This window comes from Rhinopithecus bieti, unplaced genomic scaffold (genome assembly GCF_001698545.2).
Source record: "Rhinopithecus bieti isolate Rb0 unplaced genomic scaffold, ASM169854v2 scaffold_30927, whole genome shotgun sequence".
Taxonomy (NCBI): Eukaryota; Metazoa; Chordata; class Mammalia; order Primates; family Cercopithecidae; genus Rhinopithecus; species Rhinopithecus bieti.
In genome coordinates, this window is record NW_016813672.1 from 1,117,133 (window position 1) to 1,136,018 (window position 18,886).

Sequence of the window (18,886 nt, forward strand, 5' to 3'; positions counted from 1 at the left end):
TTTTTTGAGGTGGAGTTTCACTGCTGTTGCCCAGGCTGGAGTGTAATGGCATGATCTCGGCTCACCACAACCTCCGCCTCCTGGGTTTAAGTGATTCTGCTGTCTCAGTCTCCCGAGTAGCTAGGATTACAGGCATGTGCCACCACACCCGGCTAATATTTTATTTTTAGTAGAGACGAGGTTTCTCCTTGTTTGTCAGGCTGGTCTCGAACTCCCAACCCCAGGTGATCGACCCGCCTCGGCCTCCCAAAGTTCTAGGATTACAGGCGTGAGCCACCATGCCCAGCCATAGAAATTTACTAATATGAAGTGTGTCCATCCTTCTAGAATGTTATCATCATTGTATTAATTTCACCATCTTCTGAGAAAGGGCCACCTTTTCAAAGGCATTTTCTAATCAAGATTATTTAGCATTTAACTTTTACCTTTTAAAATGCTTTGTTTTGAAATTGTTTCCTCTTGCTATCTTAATTTATTAAGGAGGATGTTGAAACACAGGGGTCTTAAGGTACATGTACAAATCCTTGACAAAGTGTGGATTAGCTCTTGTGGATGAGCCAAAAGTAAAACCAAGAAGACATTAAAAGTTGTTTCATTTAGAGCTATAAGGAATTAAAATACAGATAGTAAACAACAATAACAACAGCATGTTCAGAATAAAAACACAGCTTTTCTTGAGGGAAAATTTTATAGGACAATTAAGAGTACATTATTTTCTCACAATGCAGTAGACTTTATTGCAATTTATGAGATTTATACCTGAGAGGCATTTTAAATGGACAAAGTTCTCTTACTACTATTATTATTATTATTACCATGCAATCATGATAGAAAAGAAACCTTTTAGAATTCGGCAAGAAAAATAGAAAAGGTAGACACTCAAGTTTTCTAATTTCTTTAAAACGACAAAAAAATATAAGATGTCTAGTTCCTTTAGCAAGAGCTCATTTATGGCTTATTCAAAGAGGTTATCCAAAGCACCCAGGTGTGCTGATTTTCTTCTTAGAAACCAGCTAAGCCTCTGAAATGGGTCAGTGTGCTTTAGGCACTCAATTGCCTCCTCCAGACTTGGTCTTTTAAGCACAGGTGCTAAGTGGAGGGTCTTTCTGAGCCTTACTCACCCTCTGACAGGAAGTTGGCAATCCAGGCAGTTCTTAGAATTGGCTGCTCTGTGGGATTCATCGTGAGTTATTTACAAAGCTTCAGTTGTTCAGGTCAAACAACTCAAACTTTCAATACAGGGGTGGGAGTGGGAGGGAGGGCGATGGGAGTCGGAGGTAAAGTGGCTGTATTGCTTAGGAAAGAAGAAAGATTTTTTTTTGGATTCTGTAACTAACCATTTAAAAATTTCATATACATTGAATAGCTACAACTTCAATAATTTTTTGGACTCTCTCAGGAATAAACCCGAGTAATGTATAAATGTATAGGCTTTTAATTAATATTTCCCAAAATAACATATACATATTTCTTCGTTAGGTCTATTATCTATCTATCTATCTATCTATCTATCTATCTATCTATCTATCTATCTATCTATAGCTTTTTCTTCTGCAAAGGGATGACAGGAAGCAAATACTCTGTTATTTCCTCTTATGGTCTGGCTTCTTTAGACTTTAGCAATACAACATTTTTGTTTATGTGTTTGGTTTTATTTTTCACTTTTACCAATGCTAATATAGTTGAGGAAGGAAACTGAAGACATCTAGTCCCATGCCTGCAAATGGTAAGGCTAAATCTCTGAAATATATTTTGATTTTCATTTTTATAATTGAATACTAAAGTTATTCCTATACATAAGCCTCCAAATTGGCAAGTTTACTATTAGAAATCAAGTCATGTAATTATGCAGTTAAATGATATGTAACAAACTAACCAACAAAAAATTGTATTACCCATGTCTGGCTGAACTAACATACTGTAGATAAATATGAGCAAGCATTTCTAAAACCACTAGATGGCATTCATTCACTGCGATTTTAGCCAAAGAGCCTTTAAAGCTTTATCATGATCTGTAGGGGTGGGGGAAGGCAGATGTTATCCATTATTTGATGATATTTTCGTATCATTTAATACAACGGCAAAGCTCAGTTTAATCTTTTCCTAGCTGCTTCAAATCAAATCAACAAATATTTATTGAAACCTTTATTCAAGGATTTTTCCGTTTTGAGGAGAGTTGAAAACCATTTCCACTGGGGTAGTAATGTATTTACTTATCATACCTAGCAGAAAATATGCTATATACAGTATTCCACTAAATTTTATACAGTATGCCACTGAATTTTCTTTTATTTTATTGCTTTAGTAATTTATGTTGCTATTTCTCATGTAGCACTTCTCTAAAGTAAGTGTGCCTCTAAAAAAGATGCACTCACAAATTTAGAATTTTTATACTGTTTTTAGGTGGGACTAATCTTCAACATTAATATTTTTGAAAACTGGAGACCAGGAGTTCTTAAAGATTCACACAGAGCCTTCACTCGTTCAAGTCTTAAGAATATGTGAGAAATAGCTTTCTAAATACGTTGAGACCTAAGAACCGAAAGGGTCTTTGGTGATAAAAGATTGTGATTTGGTCCTGAAGATAAGTCATGGAATGAAAACTCTCAAACCTCACACTCCAAATTAAAAGTTGGGAGAAGATGTTGATGGGGAGAAGTCAATCAAAGGTTAAATTTTTCTGTATAGGGTCTAGGTTAAAAATATAAAATCTAGGACTTACCTGTTCTAATATGTTTTGAAGTCTCTCTATCTCACAGTCTATTACAAACTTCTTCTCTTGTCTTCTATCAAGTTCTTCTAGAAGTTGCCTATAGCTGACATCATTAAAATTTTCCACACATATAGCGCTGACATGCCAACCATTTTGTCCTGCTTTTTCCATAATAGCTTGGAGTATCGAGTATCCTATTGGGGGAAAAAAAAGTTACTAAAACATTACTCGCCTTTAATGACGTATACAGGCACTGAGCCCAAATCAACACTGTTACACTCCAAAATATACTGAATGCTTAGAAACTTAAAATCTGTGTGGTTATTTCTGAATAATTTGTTCTTACTTTCTTTAGTCACGGGAACAAAATCTCTTAAAATATCGATTGAATGAAGTAGCAACACCATACCTTGTGCTCTCAAAATCTCTTTAGTGGAGAACATTGCATTGCTCTAGACACTTTTTTTTGATGAGACAAATCCACCTGTAGTCAATAGAAATTTCATAAACCCTTTTTGTTATTTTACTTACTAGATGGAACTCATTTTGAACAACTGTTTGACTTTCCCCTTGAGCAAGGGAGTACAACATTTTTGGTTCAACTATGGAAGAGAAGATGTAAAAGAAACAGTACAACAGTATTTATTGAGGACCCATTATTCTCGGTGCCTTATTTGTAGATGAGGACAGGTGCATATTAGAGAGGCATTATTTAACTCTTCCTCTCTCAGCAGGGGAATGATATAGACTGGGGATGAGTTGAATGACCACTAGGTGAGGCACTGGTACTCCTAATCGGTAAGAGACTGATGACCAAATAAACAACAGAAACTTAGTTTTAAAAAGTGTGTAGCAGGACTCAAGGTAAAGTGTTGGCTCAAGGGAAAGCTTGGTTAGAGCTGTCTGCATGGAACAAGGAAAAATACTACAAAGGAGAAACAACTTGAATTGGGTCTTGAAGGCTGAGAAGGAGCATGCGAGACTGCCAGAGGTGGGGGCGTTTATTATGTGAAGACAGCCTTCCATGAGGGAATAAAATGAATGATCTTCACCCTGTTCTTGATCTAGTTCTCTCTGCATGTGGAAGGGAAGGCATCTGGTCCAAGCATCTGGATTAAGGCAGGAGCTGTGAACTCATAATTCCTGCATTTGGAGTATATCTTCAGGCCAACATTGTCTTGATTGTCCTGCCTTTTTTTCATCTCCTTTTTTTTTTTCAGACGGAGTCTTGCTCTGTCGCCCAGGCTGCAGTACAGTGGCATGATCTTGGCTCACTGCAGCCTCCGCCTCCCAGCTCCAAGCAATTCTTCTGCCTCAGCCTCCCGAGTAACTGGGACTACAGGTTCACGTCACCATACCCGGCTAATTTCTGTATTTTTAGTAGAGACGGGGTTTCACCATATTGGCCAGACTGGTCTTGAACTCCTGACCTCGTGATCCACCCGCCTCAGCCTCCCAAAGTGCTAGGATTACAGGCGTGAGCCACTGCACCCAGCCTTATCTCTCATTTTTGAATTGTAATGTGAGAGAACAATTAAAAAAAAAAAGATTCTTTGAATTTATAAGTATCCCATACACTAAGATTGGTTAGGATCAGAGCCTGGTAGTTGTATTTTCACTTTATGGTTTAGCATAAACAAAATATTCTAGTCCTCTTTAAGGAAGTCTAACACTTATTCGAGCTCATTCTATAGCAACTATCTGTAGTTTCTTCTTCCTGTGATCCTGGAATTGGGTAGAGAGTTGGGTGGATTAAAAGTGAAGTTTTAAAACAAATATAAAGCACTTGTAAGATAAGGGCATATTTGTTGAGTTTTCTAATTGGTATGAGAGTCTCATAGATTCAGGGATTTTTAATTTTTTCAGGTATGTTTTCTACATACCAGAGTTCCAAACATTGCTGATGCTCAGTTAAGATCAACAGATGGAACTGATGATGAGATCATATTTGAAATATAAATTACCTGATATCCTGCCAAATGAAATACTGTGGCAGTCAGGATTCATTTTTATCTAAATGAAAAAAAATTCCCCGAAGAGGAAGAAAGAGGGCATGTTAATTACTATATAATTATTCTGGTATATCTATTGCTCCATTTAGTCTTTCCTTTTGTAATGCATGCCAGTAATTATCTTTTCAAATCTTACCTAGATCCCCTGCCCCAAAACCCCAGCACTCTTTCTCTTGTTTCCCATTCAACGCATATGTAACGTGATGATATGAAACCTTCCTTAATAGATATGTTCATGCTTCATTTATTCTGTGGCGGGGGCTTATGCTCTGATGGTAACTGAGGCAATGTTCCTTTAAATCATTTTTTGACACCTATGAACATATTCTTTGACTTAAATGAATGCTTTTAAAAATACCAATTGACATATTACTTTTCTTTTTTCTCCTTTTATTTATCATCATACCAGAATAATGCTAACATTTTTTTGTTTGCTTGAGTGTTGTAAAATAATAAAACAGCCCCACACATAGAAATAGTCTTCTCCCTGTGCTCAATTCACAGCTTGGCATGATTCTCTAAATATTGCTGCATTTCTGGCATCATGTGGCTGTCAGGCTTCATGTCAGGACTAGGGATGCATGTTGTTATTCTCCTGCTGACATGACTTTTACAGAATGTGGAGCCACACACCTTCTGATGAAATTTATAGATATTCCCACTTACCTTACAAAAGTGAAGGACTCAATCTAAAAACAAAATTATAATTCAAATCCAGCTTTCCATTATCTGATTTTTTAGATTTACAAATAACACTAGAATTGGAATCAGACAGAACCCTAGGACACAATCTTTGCTGAATGGCAAAGAAAGTTGGTTACTTAAAAAGCCCCATTAATCATAGTCAGAAATAAATGGCATCCTTTCATTGCAGTACAAAGGACATGCAGTAATAGTTTCAGAGCTTGGCTAAAATTATATTCTTTTATAAGCTATGTTTGATTCTAATATGCTCTCTTATTATTCATTGATATTCAGATGTGAGTGTCTTATTTATTTGCTAACATAGCTGGAAATATATTGTAACTAGGATAAAATACTGCTGTTGAATCTATGATTATGTAACTTAGTTGTTATATAAACTAGAAAATCATAAGTCAAGTCATACTATTTCCACATCTGGCTATGATTTGTATCTCCTAGTTATTAGAAAATCTGTCGTACAATATTGTTGGCCGAAAAATGAATACTTCAGTTTTAGGTGAATATCACGTAGTGAACAGGAAATTCACTACTGTAAAGGATATTTTAAATCTTGCTTCTACTCTAAAAAGCTGTCTAACATTTTAATTCAATATAATATACTGAAAACCTACTACATACAGAATTCTATAAAGTATATCAAGATAAAGATGTGGGAACTGGATGACATTTTGTTAAGTGAAATAAGCCAGGTACAGAAAGACAAGCTTCACATGTTCTTGCTCATTTATGGGAGCTAAAAGTTAAAACGATTGAACGTATGGAGATAGTAGAATGATGGTTACCAGAGGCTGGGAAGGATAGTGAGGGAGGAGGGAAATGGGGATGGTTAATGGGTACAAAAATATAGTTAGATAGGATAGATAAGATATAGTCTTTGACAGCACAACAGGGTGACTAAAGTCAACAATAATTTATTGTACATTTTAAAATAACTTTAAGAGTATAATTAGAATGTTTATAACATAAAGAATAAATGCTTGAGGTGATGGATACTCAGTTACTCTGATATGATCATTATGCATTGTATGCCTGTATAAAAATATTTCACGCACCTCATAAATATACACAGCTACTATGTACCTATAAGAACATTTTTAAAAAGATAGACAATGTGAAATACAAAGGTGAAACAAAAGATAAGGATGTGATTCTTGTTTTTACAAAGAATTTACTATCTAGCAAAACTGATAGGTAAAATATCCATTATGCAAAATACACCTCATTGTATAAATAAATTCAACGTGATGAAAATAATTTTTTAGAATAGTAGAGCATACCGTTGACATAATCACTTTATTAGATTATAATAGTAATTAAGGCCTTTTTCATAGTTACTAAAGAACACTGTCAATTACATATAAAATATTTTTAAGTGTTATGATATCACATAAAGATTTTATCAATTATGTTAAATAGAATCAAAATGAGGTAAGCAGTCCTGAGCTACTGCACCCTTACACGTCAACACTTACTACATCATCCGTGGATAATGACCTATTTTGGATGAGTACCAATTCAGGGATGTTGCTACTCACAACAATAGCTGGGCTTATTTATTTGATGTTTTCGTTTGCAAGAGTTATTTAACTGCCTGCACACAGAGCAGCAGAAAGAGAGGCAGAATACATTTGTGCCAGGGAAGAAAGTATTTAGAAAAGAAGGAGTTATGCATTTGCCCTGAAAAAGCTTTACTTGGATGAGAACTAGAAAGTGTCCATTGTGCTTTTCAACGAGAAGGTCATTGGTGCACTTAACATGAGCAGGGTTAATGGAATGCTGGATATAGAAGACATTTTTCAGATTGTGAAATTGAGGAGAAAGTGGGAAGAGGTAAGAATGTGGAAATAATCAAGGAATATCATCAGAATAATGAAGTAATAAGATGAAGGGTATGCCATTTTAATGAATATGGGATAGAGAAACATCTAGATTATGGGAACTGGTTTGGGAAGGAGAAGACTAGGTCTGTCCCATGGGAGGTTGCTGAGCCTGAAAAGGGAACATGGCAAGGGGCATAGCAGCGGCTTGTAGTTGGTTAAATTAAAGCCTCCCTCATTAATCGTGTCAATTGCTATGCAGGTACTTGCTACTACATCATCAATATCTCTGGTCTGGCACAATTTGTCAGTGCCCAAAACTAGTGGATTCAAGGAAAAAGGTGTGTGTGTCTGTGTGTGTCTAATGCCACATATTGATTTGAGTTACAGAAAGGAATAAGATTCTGTAATCCTCATTGCATTTAATGCCACCATGCTGGAACTGTGGAGTAGATTTAATAACCATTTAGGTTGGACTCTTTCCAAAGCTGCTTAGTACTGAAATAACATGTTTAAAGGCCACAGTCTGGACCCCCAGGTTTCAGCACATGGAGGAGTAACCAACATTGTAGCTTGGGTAAAATTATCTGCAGCTGTAACTATAGTATTTATTTATGCCGTAGTTCAAAAAGGGCATACTAAAAATAAGCAAAGATTTTCCTACTTTTACAGCTTGAAGCTATTCATGTAAACCCAAGATAAGATGGAATATCTTGAGTTTTCCCTTTTCTACAGACACTCAAGAGTAAAAGTAGAAAATTCATCTTCAAAGATGGATTAATAATCATTGTTAAAGGTGGTTATTCTGGGTCCTAGATTTTTCCTAAGGCATTTTCTGACACTAACATTTATTGTCTTCTGATTCCCTAGTATTCATATTTAGTTCAGAAGACATCTTGTAAGAAAATTTGATACTTTAAATCTTTAAAGTTAAAACACTGTCATAGAGTCTGTAAGTTGGTGGTTCTCTACTACTACTTCTCCCCTTCATCCAAAGCAATGGGATTTTAACTTAGACCTATGGACAGTCAGAATAAATATATTTTCTTGCTTCTCTTTCAGCTAGATATATGGCTGTGTGACTAAGTTGTGGGCAATGGGTTATAAGTGGAAAGGTTGTGTGGAGGCTTCAGGAAACTCTCCTTAAAAGACTTTATGAATATACTTTATATCTTGCATAGCAGGTCACATTCAGAAGCTTCAAAAACTTCAGTTTATTTTGTGTGTTTGGAAGGACAAGAAGGGATATGTGGAAAATTGGCATGGGCTGTGGAAAGAGCTTCTAAGACTGGAGAGATGAACAGGCAAGGGATATATTACAAGAGCTTTCTCTATCATTTAAAGGAATTTAGGTTTTGCTTCATAGACTTTCAGAAGAGAGTGACAAAACAATGTGTCTTAGAGGGATGATTATAGCTGAAGTGTGGAAAATAGAATGGATGTAGGTAGCACAGAAATGGGAAAATCCCTTAGGAAGCCACATGGTAGTAATCCAGGTGAGAAGTAATAGGGGCCAGATTTAGGACCATGCAGAGGAAGGAGAATAGTTTATAGATTAAGGATACAGAATAAATCAGTTTGGTGGTTAATGACACACAAATGACAAAGAGAGAGATGATCTGAGTCTGACCACTATCTATTCTACTGGTGGTCATTCTACTTCTATTTTCAGATTGAACTCTTAGGGTTTTTTTGACCTTCAGAAGCACATATTTTTCTGTTTGGATTTCAGGTGTCAATTGACTTCTGATGAAAACTATCCTTGCAGCCACCTCCTTCATCCCCCAGAGTCGTATAATAAATTCTGACAGAGGTCTGAGAAACCCATTTTTCTCTCTGGTTATAGACATCAATGATTCTGGAAACAATCTGTAGATTTTGAATATTCCCTGCGAATACACTGGATCTCCTTTCAAGTTTGATTCCACCATTTTTTATCTTCTAAGCACGGTGGGCCTCCACCAACATCTTTTTACAATAAAGGCAATGTGTTTCTATTTTAAGTAAAGCATTTTGAAAATTTGAATAATTTTAAACTTAAATAGCAAATGACTAATTTCCAATCAGAATAAATATCTGGCGTAATTACTATATAGCTATTATTTTGCTCATAAAGTACAATTTTTTTCTTTTATCTGTTTTACTATGTATTTTATATATCACACTATATAAAATTTACAATTCTGATTTGACACCTTTTTATGTCACATTGTATAAAGTTCACAGTTCCAACATGCATAAAAAACAACCATTGTAGTTTTTATAAGGGAATTAAAATATATGTTTGTGAGTTAACAGGCACTCAAACAAGGTCTTTGTCTAATATTAAGCATGTAAAGTATGTAAGGCATAATTCTGAGTGTCAAACCTATTCAGTATTGCAATACTTTGGGAAAGCATGTTAAGCAAAAGAATAGATCCTTTCAAAGGGGGTTTCACCATGGAGAGAATGACTTGGACTGTGGTATGGTCCGTAAAGGATGGAAAGGGTTGATGAATAAAGATGGTGAGGAGGAAGGAGCTACTGCATCATAAAACAAAGGCACAGAGGCAGGAGCTTGAAGAATGCTAAATAAATTATTAATTGTTGATAGTTAATAGAGCAGGCTGCTGGAGTAATGTATTCATAAGCTACATTATGCTTTATTAGTATTTCACAATACAACTGAACCTCATAACAGCCCTGTGAGGTAGATATTATCTCCACCATAAAGGTGAAGAAATAAAAACAATATATGTGACATATCAAAGCATAACCCCACTAAATAGCAGAACTGTGAATTGAACTCAAGTCTTCCATTCTCCAGCTTAGGGACTTTTCACCACACTTCAGCATGCAAAGAGAGAGAGCGATGAAATTAGCAAGGAAGACTGAGGCTGTGATGTGAAGGCCTTTCAATCACAGTCACCATCAATTCTGTTCTTTCTCTCACAAGCACATCTTGTATTTTAGCATATTCTGTCAAGGCTACCTTCCAAAATATATAAAAAACCTGACCATTTCTCCCTACCAACACTGTCTCCACCTAGGCCCCAGCCTTTTGCCAAGGATTATTGCAAGTGCCTGTTTACATGTTTTTTCTTTCCTCCCCTTCACACTGCTCATAGCTTCAGGAATGGAACTTTTCAGGCAAGCCAGATCACACCACTTACAGGTCCAAACTCTCCAATTGCTCCTTTATGCTGATGTCATCTACCTCTCTCTCACTCTCAAACATTACTAGCCATCTGGCCTCTTTGCCAGGGGTGCTCTGCCTTGGGCTTCACCCTGCTGTGCTTTCCCCAAGATGGGTCTTCAGGGTTCTGCCTTTATGTTCTCAGGTTTCTACCCAAATGCCTTCTCTTCAGTGAGGCCATTCTGGGTTACTTTATGTAAAATTTCAACTCCTTCATCCTGTGATTTTCTGTTTCTCTTCTCTGCTTTACTTTCTCCTCAGCACTTCACCACCACCTAATATACTCTAGATTTTACTCACTCACCTTGTTTATTGTCTGTTTCCCCCACTAGAAGGTAAGCTCATGAAGTCAGGAACTTTGTTTTGTTCACTGTGCCTAGAAGAAGACTTGGCATCTAAAAGGGACTCGATAAATAGTTTTGGATAATTAAATACTGAAAGTTTAGAAATTACTCCCTTGATAATCGTGAAACAATAGTGAAACACTAGAAACCTTGGAAGCTTTGGAACAGAGAAGAGACAGATTTATAAAACTGCTTTTATAATGTTAGCTTCATATAGTGGAAATGATGCATCCAAAGAGTAGAAAGAGAAAGAGGACAGGGAATCCAAATAGGAGAGTACTGAAATTAATACAGGCATGATGCCAAAGCTCCTCTCGCCTAGACCCATTCCAGAAAAAGTGGAAAGAAAGGAGAGTGTTGATTGTTTGCGTTTCTCTAAATTCTACACTCCCCCGCTCCCCAACCAATTCTATACCTATCTGTATAAGAGCCAGGAGATATTTCATTGTATCAGGTGGAGCCATATGAAATTTTCATTTCTGCTGATCAAAAATAATCAAATATCAGCAATGTCTTACTGTTCATCCCAGAGATAACTTCTGAATGAATAATAAGTAATATTATGTGGCATCTGAATGACTGAAAACTACTTAATTTATACTTTGTACATTTAGGTCCTAAAATAATGTGGCAAGTAAATGCAAAACCTCCACAACTCTACAAATGGCAGAGGGAGGTCTTGAGTTGTAGAAGCCCAGAGTCCCACATATCTCAGCAGGAATACCTTTAGAGACATCCTAAGGTAGCCCTTAATATTAATCTCCGATTTTCATAATCTTTATTCATAGCAACCGTCCTGAGTCATTAATAAGAGGGAAAATAAGCTTCAAAAAACTCAGAATTAAAGTAAGTGTGAAATTCATTTCAGAAAGGACTCCATTCTAAATGATAAAACAGAAATGTTTTGGTTCATAAAACAAATACTGAGCTAACCTGCAAAATTGACTCATTAATTGAGGGTGCAAGACAGCCAATGCTGTCCAAAGAATTCTGGTTCTTAAAAGACCAATTAATTTATTCTACCCTATGTTGTAGGTTGAGTCCAACAGATCTCATTAATTAATCATAAAAGCAATCACTAGCAACGAAACTCAAAGAAGTGTTACATAACATATTAAGTATCAGCTTGTTATATTCACATGCCAAGCTGTGTACTGTAAATAATATTAATTTGGATCTGGCTTTTATACACAAAGCCAAAACCATTCATTTTGGTTGATTTGAAAGTGATATTTTAAAACATTACTTCGTCTTTTCTTTAGAGCAGGAGTAGCAGTACATAATTTTCTTGTGATGATTCTGGTGAAAGGATTTGCATACAATTATGGAGACAATTTCTGTTCCTAGCAGGAAAAAAACACAGGATGAAGTAAGTATTCACCATATGATTAGCCTAATTTTTATATCCTACTGAGGCTAGCTCAGTTCTAAGAAGTAATTGTAAACTCATGTCAGGGACTGAGAGTGAATACATTTGATTGCTCACTATTAAATTTCTGTAGTGGAGAAATGACACTGAGGTGATTATCTAAATACAGAGTGATTTCTTGAACAGCATGCTAGGTGACAAATGATGGGGTCAGTGGTAGCCCCTGTTACTTTTAACTACAAACGTTCTGTTTGCACTTCAACTCTGTGGTTCTGAGGAAGGTTATTTAAATTTCTTAATCTTCCACCTTTGACTTTCTATGTAATGAAGAAGATTAATGTAGGATTTTATTAGTCATGATAATCTTTTCTATAGCTGTAAATAAAAATCAGCTTCATTCCACGTGGTGGAGTAACTTATAATGCTGCTGTTCATTTGAGGGAAGTAGATTGCGGATTCTTCATAGGTGAAGAAATACATCCCTACAACTCTGGGAGAGTCATAATGTATAACTCAACATCCCACACTCCCTCCAGATGAAAAACAAAAACCTAGTTCTTTTTCCTGCATTCCATATTTGGTCATTAGACATTTACTTAGTCACTTTAGTCAGAAATCTAAGAGATTCTCTCAGACTCATTGCTCAGCTTCACCCTCATCCCACACCAATTCTGACATTTCTTCCTAAATATTACATTTAAGCCATTTCATGAGCAGTTCTCTATTTCTTCTTTCACTTTTCATTCAATGACTATTTGTTGAGCATTTCCTATATTTCAGGCCACTGATCCAGAGGCTGCAGATACAGAAATGGAACAGTAAGATGTGCCTACCTTCATGAAGTTTACATTCCAGTGGCTGAGGCAGATAAGAAGCAATACACAAATATATTTATAATAGAATGACAAGAGGTAGTAAGTGCTATGAAGGAAAATGAGGGAAAGAAGGAATATAAATGACCAGGAGTGGCGACAGGATGGATGTTGTTCTTCCCAAACCAATCTCTCACTGTGTCTCTTAGGTATGCATCACTCAACTCATACCTAAGATTGGTGGTTCTCTGAATAAACGAGACTCTCTCTTGCATTTAACACAATGCAATGGCTATTCCCTGTGCTAAGAGAGTCTGTATGCCCTACACTCACTGGCAACTTCTAATCTTTCTTTAAGCCTCAACTTCAGCTTCAGACCATTTTACAACCCTTCTCTGGCCTCATCTGTGTGGGGTTTTTGTCTTTTTTCTTTACATTTCCCCAGCTGTTTGTACAGTAATTACAGCTCATGCTACTCTGAATTAATTAAATCATTACATAAGTTCTACATGCTACCATGGAAAGTACAGCGTGCCTGTCACTAACCTCAGGGATGTGAAATTATAACTGTAATTGCTAGTTTACCTGTCTAGTTCCCTTTAAGTATGAGACTAGTTTTTATTCATTTTGATTTCCCTATTTTTTTCACACAAAGGAAAGAATAAGCTCAACAAGAGGGAATTAGGTTGAATTAAATGACAAGGGTAAAATTCTGCCCTTTTATATATCGCTTCCCATTTGATCAAGCCTAATAATAATAAAGGTAATAGTAATAACAGTTATTAAAGACCTGACAAATCCATGACCTTCAATATTGTATTAAGTGCTTTATTGGCATGGTGTTAATTTTATTATCTTCATTTTATATAAAGGAAACTGATGATACAGAAGTTAAGTTCTTGGCCAAGATCATGTAGCTATGAATTGGTAAAGCCTCATTCTGTCTGATATTAGAGTCTACTTTTTATTCTCCTCTATGATATGGTCTATAATACAATGAAAACTTAATTCCCTGCAGTTTGGGTTAATTTTATTCCCCTATTAAGGATTCATTTTTGACCCGGACATATCCCTGACCACGAAGCACTGCTGGATACTATGATATTTCCAAGGAATGCGGTGGCTTCTGCTGTTTACATTGAGCATGTGTTTGCTGCTTTCCCTCTAAGTTCACAGGGAGGTAAAGCCCCCTTCTCCCAATTCTCCCTTCCTCAAATGTCTCTGGTCACTCTAGCCCGACCGTTACAACCATTGCAAAGATTACAATAATGAACACAGTTTCTTTCTTCAGAATAGCCTGTGAATGCTGCCCTGTGGTCCAGTTTGGTTAATGATGTCGTCCCGGCACTGCTTAGGACACACTATCAACTGCCTTCTCTCTGTAAGGACATCAAACATTAAACCATAGAATTAGGTCGACTTTAGTCAAAAAGCTTTTGAGTCACTCCTTAGATCTAGCTATATGCTTGCCCAAGTTCTTCCCTTCTAGAAACAGTCACAAAATCCCATAGGATTATTTCACAAATTAAGTTTGAATTATAGTGTAGAATAACTTATTGATGCAGGGATTAATGTAGGCAAGTTTTCTGAATAGGTATTAAGATGTAAAGCCAAAAAGTACTTTTATTTTAATTAGAATAAGTTTGCCTGAGAATTATAATGAATGCAAAAAAAAAAGTATACAATAACTTATATAACTGTAACAAATTGGAACCAAGTTTGTATTATCAAGAGAAGTCAGATGAAGTTATTTATTTTTCATCAAATATTTACAATGTGGCAATTAGTCAGTTTTGCTTTGCTTTTTTTCACAATGGTACCATGTGCCACTGACATTTTGGTAGAAACTCAGTAAGGTTTTCAAAGTTTACTTTTTTTTTTTTTTTTTGAGGCGGAGTCACGCTCTGTGGCCCAGGCTGGCGTGCAGTGGCTGGATCTCAGCTCACTGCAAGCTCCACCTCCCGGGTTTACCCCATTCTCCTGCCTCAGCCTCCCAAGTAGTTGGGACTACAGGCGCCTGCCACCACGCCCAGCTAGTTTTTTTTTTTTTTTTTTAGTAGAGATGGGGTTTCACTGTGTTAGCCAGGATGGTCTCGATCTCCTGACCTTGTGATCCGCCCATCTCGGGCTCCCAAAGTGCTGGGATTACAGGCTTGAGCCACTGCACCCGGCCTCAAAGTTTACTTTCATGAAACTGATAGGCACAATCAAATGAATTGTGCTGGTGAATTAAATTGTTATACACATTTGGGCAAACACTGGCATCATACCTCTAAAACTGGCAAGTTTAGTTGCAGTGTGACAGAACACAGTAAATATATGAAGTAATTTGTTAGTTCAAATCCTTTTAATAAATTTGGCTTTAAAAACCTGAGAATAACAAATTCCAGTAGAGAATCCTAGGGTTGGTTTTCAGAGCTAATTATGACTGTAAAGTTTGAGATATTAATGCCTGTGTTTTATGTTTGGTAGTTAAGGTTGCAGAAAGTAAAGGATAACCACTGTTGTATGAAATTCTATTTATACTGGCTTAATGGTCCTAGCAGAGGTGCTCCCAAGCTTATATAGCTTAGCACTCTCCTTATCTGGTGCTTGTGCACTGGTCCTGCCTCATTTGATCCATCACCTGACAGTGAAAACTACTTTGGCTGTGCTGCTGCTGCTAATCTGTTTAAATAGGTAGTTCAGCATCATTGCCAAATTGACCACTCCAATTGGCTCTTCAATTAGCTATTCACTTTACAAAAGGCAAACTTGTGTATATTCCAGATCTATAGATTTATTATTATTCTGGTCGTTGCCACTCAGAGGTTACACTAGGTGTCTCCTTAAGAACTGAGCTGGATACTTAGTGTCCATCCAGATTCACATCCACTTTTTATTTTGCCTGACCTTGCTCTGTATCGGTGTTAGAAGAGGCTGACCAGTATGGTCTGCAGCTGTGTACTTTGGCTTCCAGTTGAGTTGATTGAAAGGAATCACATGCAACATATCAAAGGGAGAAGAGGGAAGTCAGGTATTCTTTTTTTTTTTTTTCTTTTTGAGATGGAGTCTAGTGCTCTGTCACCTAGGCTGGAGTGCAGTGGTGCGATCTGGGGTCACTGCAACCTCTGGCTCCCAGGTTTAAGCGATTCTCCTGCCTCAGCCTTCTGAGTTGCTGAGATTACAGGCACCTGCCACAATGCCTAGCTAATATTTTTGGATATTTAGTAGAGATGGGTTTTCGCCATCTTGACCAGGGTGGTCTCGAACTCCTGACCTCAGGTGATCCACCTGCCTTGGCCTCCCAAAGAAGTCACATATTCTTTACATGATTCCTTTCCTGCCAGGTTGATGTAGGGGTGACTGCATCTCTAAATAAAGGCCCTAGTCTCTGCCATTCAGCATTCTCCATACAGCTACACTCTCCACACAACCACATCTTCACCTTCCTTGCCTGTTCAGACTTATGGTAGTAAAGACTCCCTGCTCTTGCTACTTCTGGGATGGGACACCATCTTTTTTCTTGTTGGTGTCCCTAAAACTTGCCCACACCTTTTTAAAAGCAGTTCCATTATTAAGCACTTCTTGATGGCCCAGTTAGAATGCACCATTAGTTTCCCACCAGGATAGCAACTAACTGAAGTAGCTTTGAGCTCAAAGCAGAATATGTTTGGTAGAAGAAATGCATAGGTATTAATTTTCTACCCATTCTGTTATTTTCCCACTTTAATGGAAATTCCAATAATTGCCTGAGACAGTTTGTAACTTTCACTATGCTTTCATTACATTCTGGGGACAGAAAAAGTGTATGTTCTAACCTTACATCTTCTGAAATGACCACTTTAAAGTAAACTATATTTTAATATTGTGCCAACAATTAGGAGGGTACATTTATTCTAAATCATCACGTTGTACATGTTGAATATTTACAATCTTTATCAATTAATTTTTTTAATAATAAGAAAGCTCTAACACAAGAGTTTAAAAATTTCAAAGAGTACAAAAAAGGGCTGCCTGCTGTCCCTTCTCTTATTTTAGTTGTACCTTAGTGATCTTGTACTCCTTTTACATTTTAGACAAAGATGGTTTTTTAACAAATAATAAGCAAATGTTCTCCATTATGCTAATGACATCATTTTTATCAACTAAACGTGGCCTGAAAAGCAAAGGCTTTTGCCATCCAATTGCTGCCACAAATAATGGCTTACTTGACACAAAAGATGTCAAAATTATCATTTTTGGAAGACATTACCCAAAATTAAAGTGGTTAATTCTACAAAATTCTTCTCAGTGAGTCTACTAATTAAATTTCATGGATTATATTTTCCAGCCACCTATTCTGGCAGACTCATCAGATAGTTACAACGTCCAGAACCAAATATTCTATAGGGCCATCTACAGGGATTTTCAGTGGTTTGAATGGGTCAGTTTCAACGCCGGTAATTAAAGTTTTCCAAATCTAATATTTCTCCATTATGGTTTGGAACTTTAAGGTCACAATTAAGCAGTTATATAAATATTCTGCCTGACAGATCCAAAGTTGCTTTTGGGGGAAAATTTTAGCTTTGTCTAAAAATAACTTTCTATAGGGAGGTGGGAATACCTTTTCTGTAAATTTTTCAGCATTCAAAATAAAATGTCTTATCCTGTCACTTTACTATCTGGCTCTTAAAACATGTGGATGTTGATTCAGTGAGCAACAACAACAAAAAAAAATGCAGCATTTTAGACTCTCATTAAATGTATTCTTGAATTACCTGCTATCTTTGTATCAAATGCTAGAGATAAACAGATTTGTTATGGAATATGTTTCCCCTTAAGTTGCTGATATATTTTACACTATAGCCTCTGCCCTAATGTAGAGGTCCCTAACCCGTGTTCTGCAGACCCCTACTGGTCCCTGGCCTGTTAGCAACTTGGCTACACAGCAAGATGTGAGCAGTGGGCAAGGGAGCATTACTGCCTGAGCTCCACCTCCTGTCAGAACAGCAGGGGCATTTGATGCTCATAGGAGCATGAACCCTATTGTGAACTGCACGTGCTAGGGATCTAGGTTGTGTGCTTCTCATGAGAATTTAAGATCCTGATGATCTGAAGTGGAACAGTTTCATCCCCCACATCCCTGTGGAAAAATTGTTTTCCAGGAAACCAGTCCCTGGTGCCAAAAAGGTTGGGGTCCACTGCCCTAATGTGCCCTAAGTGTGTTTGTATGTGTGCAATAGTAGTAGTAGCAGTAGTGGTGGTAGTGCTAATGGTAGTAGTAGCAGTAATAGTAGCAGGAGCAGAAGTAATAAAGTCTGGATAGCACTAATGATAGTAACAAAACAATTCTAGATAAAGGAACCATTACCTGAAACTTTTAGGATCTTTGGAGAAATAATTCTTAACATATTTTCTCAGTGACATAAGTCCTAAAAATGTACAAAGACTACATTATGCTGTGGATGGATAGTTACCTTATTAAAAGCTGTTACTGAATAGTTTGTTATTAATGCAAAGGTCCTGTTTTACAATTGCTCCGCAGTTCATTAATTTTCATTTTATTCCCTGCAAGGGCATTTAGGGTCTGGATTATACAGCTGTAAAACATAGCTCTCACTAGAATTCATAATTTACTATGTCTCAATATTCCATTTGAAGAGGTTCTTGAAACATGATGAGGTCAGAGTGGGGTAGAAAAGAAAACCGGCCGGGCGCGGTGGCTCAAGCCTGTAATCCCAGCACTTTGGGAGGCCGAGACGGGCGGATCACGAGGTCAGGAGATCGAGACCATCCTGGCTAACACGGTGAAACCCCGTCTCTACTAAAAAATACAAAAAACTAGCCGGGCGACGTGGCGGGCGGCTGTTGTAGTCCCAGCTACTTGGGAGGCTGAGGCAGGAGAATGGCGTAAACCCAGGAGGCGGAGCTTGCAGTGAGCTGAGATCCGGCATACTGCACTCCAGCCTGGGCGGCA

General features: G+C 37.1%; 1 protein-coding gene across 4 annotated transcripts in view; it reads right to left on the reverse strand.

The window, feature by feature from the left end:
* The window catches only part of GRIA4 (glutamate ionotropic receptor AMPA type subunit 4), a 399,983-nt gene that overhangs the window by 128,451 nt on the left and 252,646 nt on the right, over nucleotides 1–18,886 (reverse strand). For all 4 annotated transcript variants that reach the window (XM_017848864.1, XM_017848866.1, XM_017848865.1 and 1 more), the window contains exon 5: nucleotides 2,723–2,907. In XM_017848864.1, the coding sequence (XP_017704353.1) occupies nucleotides 2,723–2,907 (185 nt within the window). The remainder of the gene's footprint in view (nucleotides 1–2,722; nucleotides 2,908–18,886) is intronic.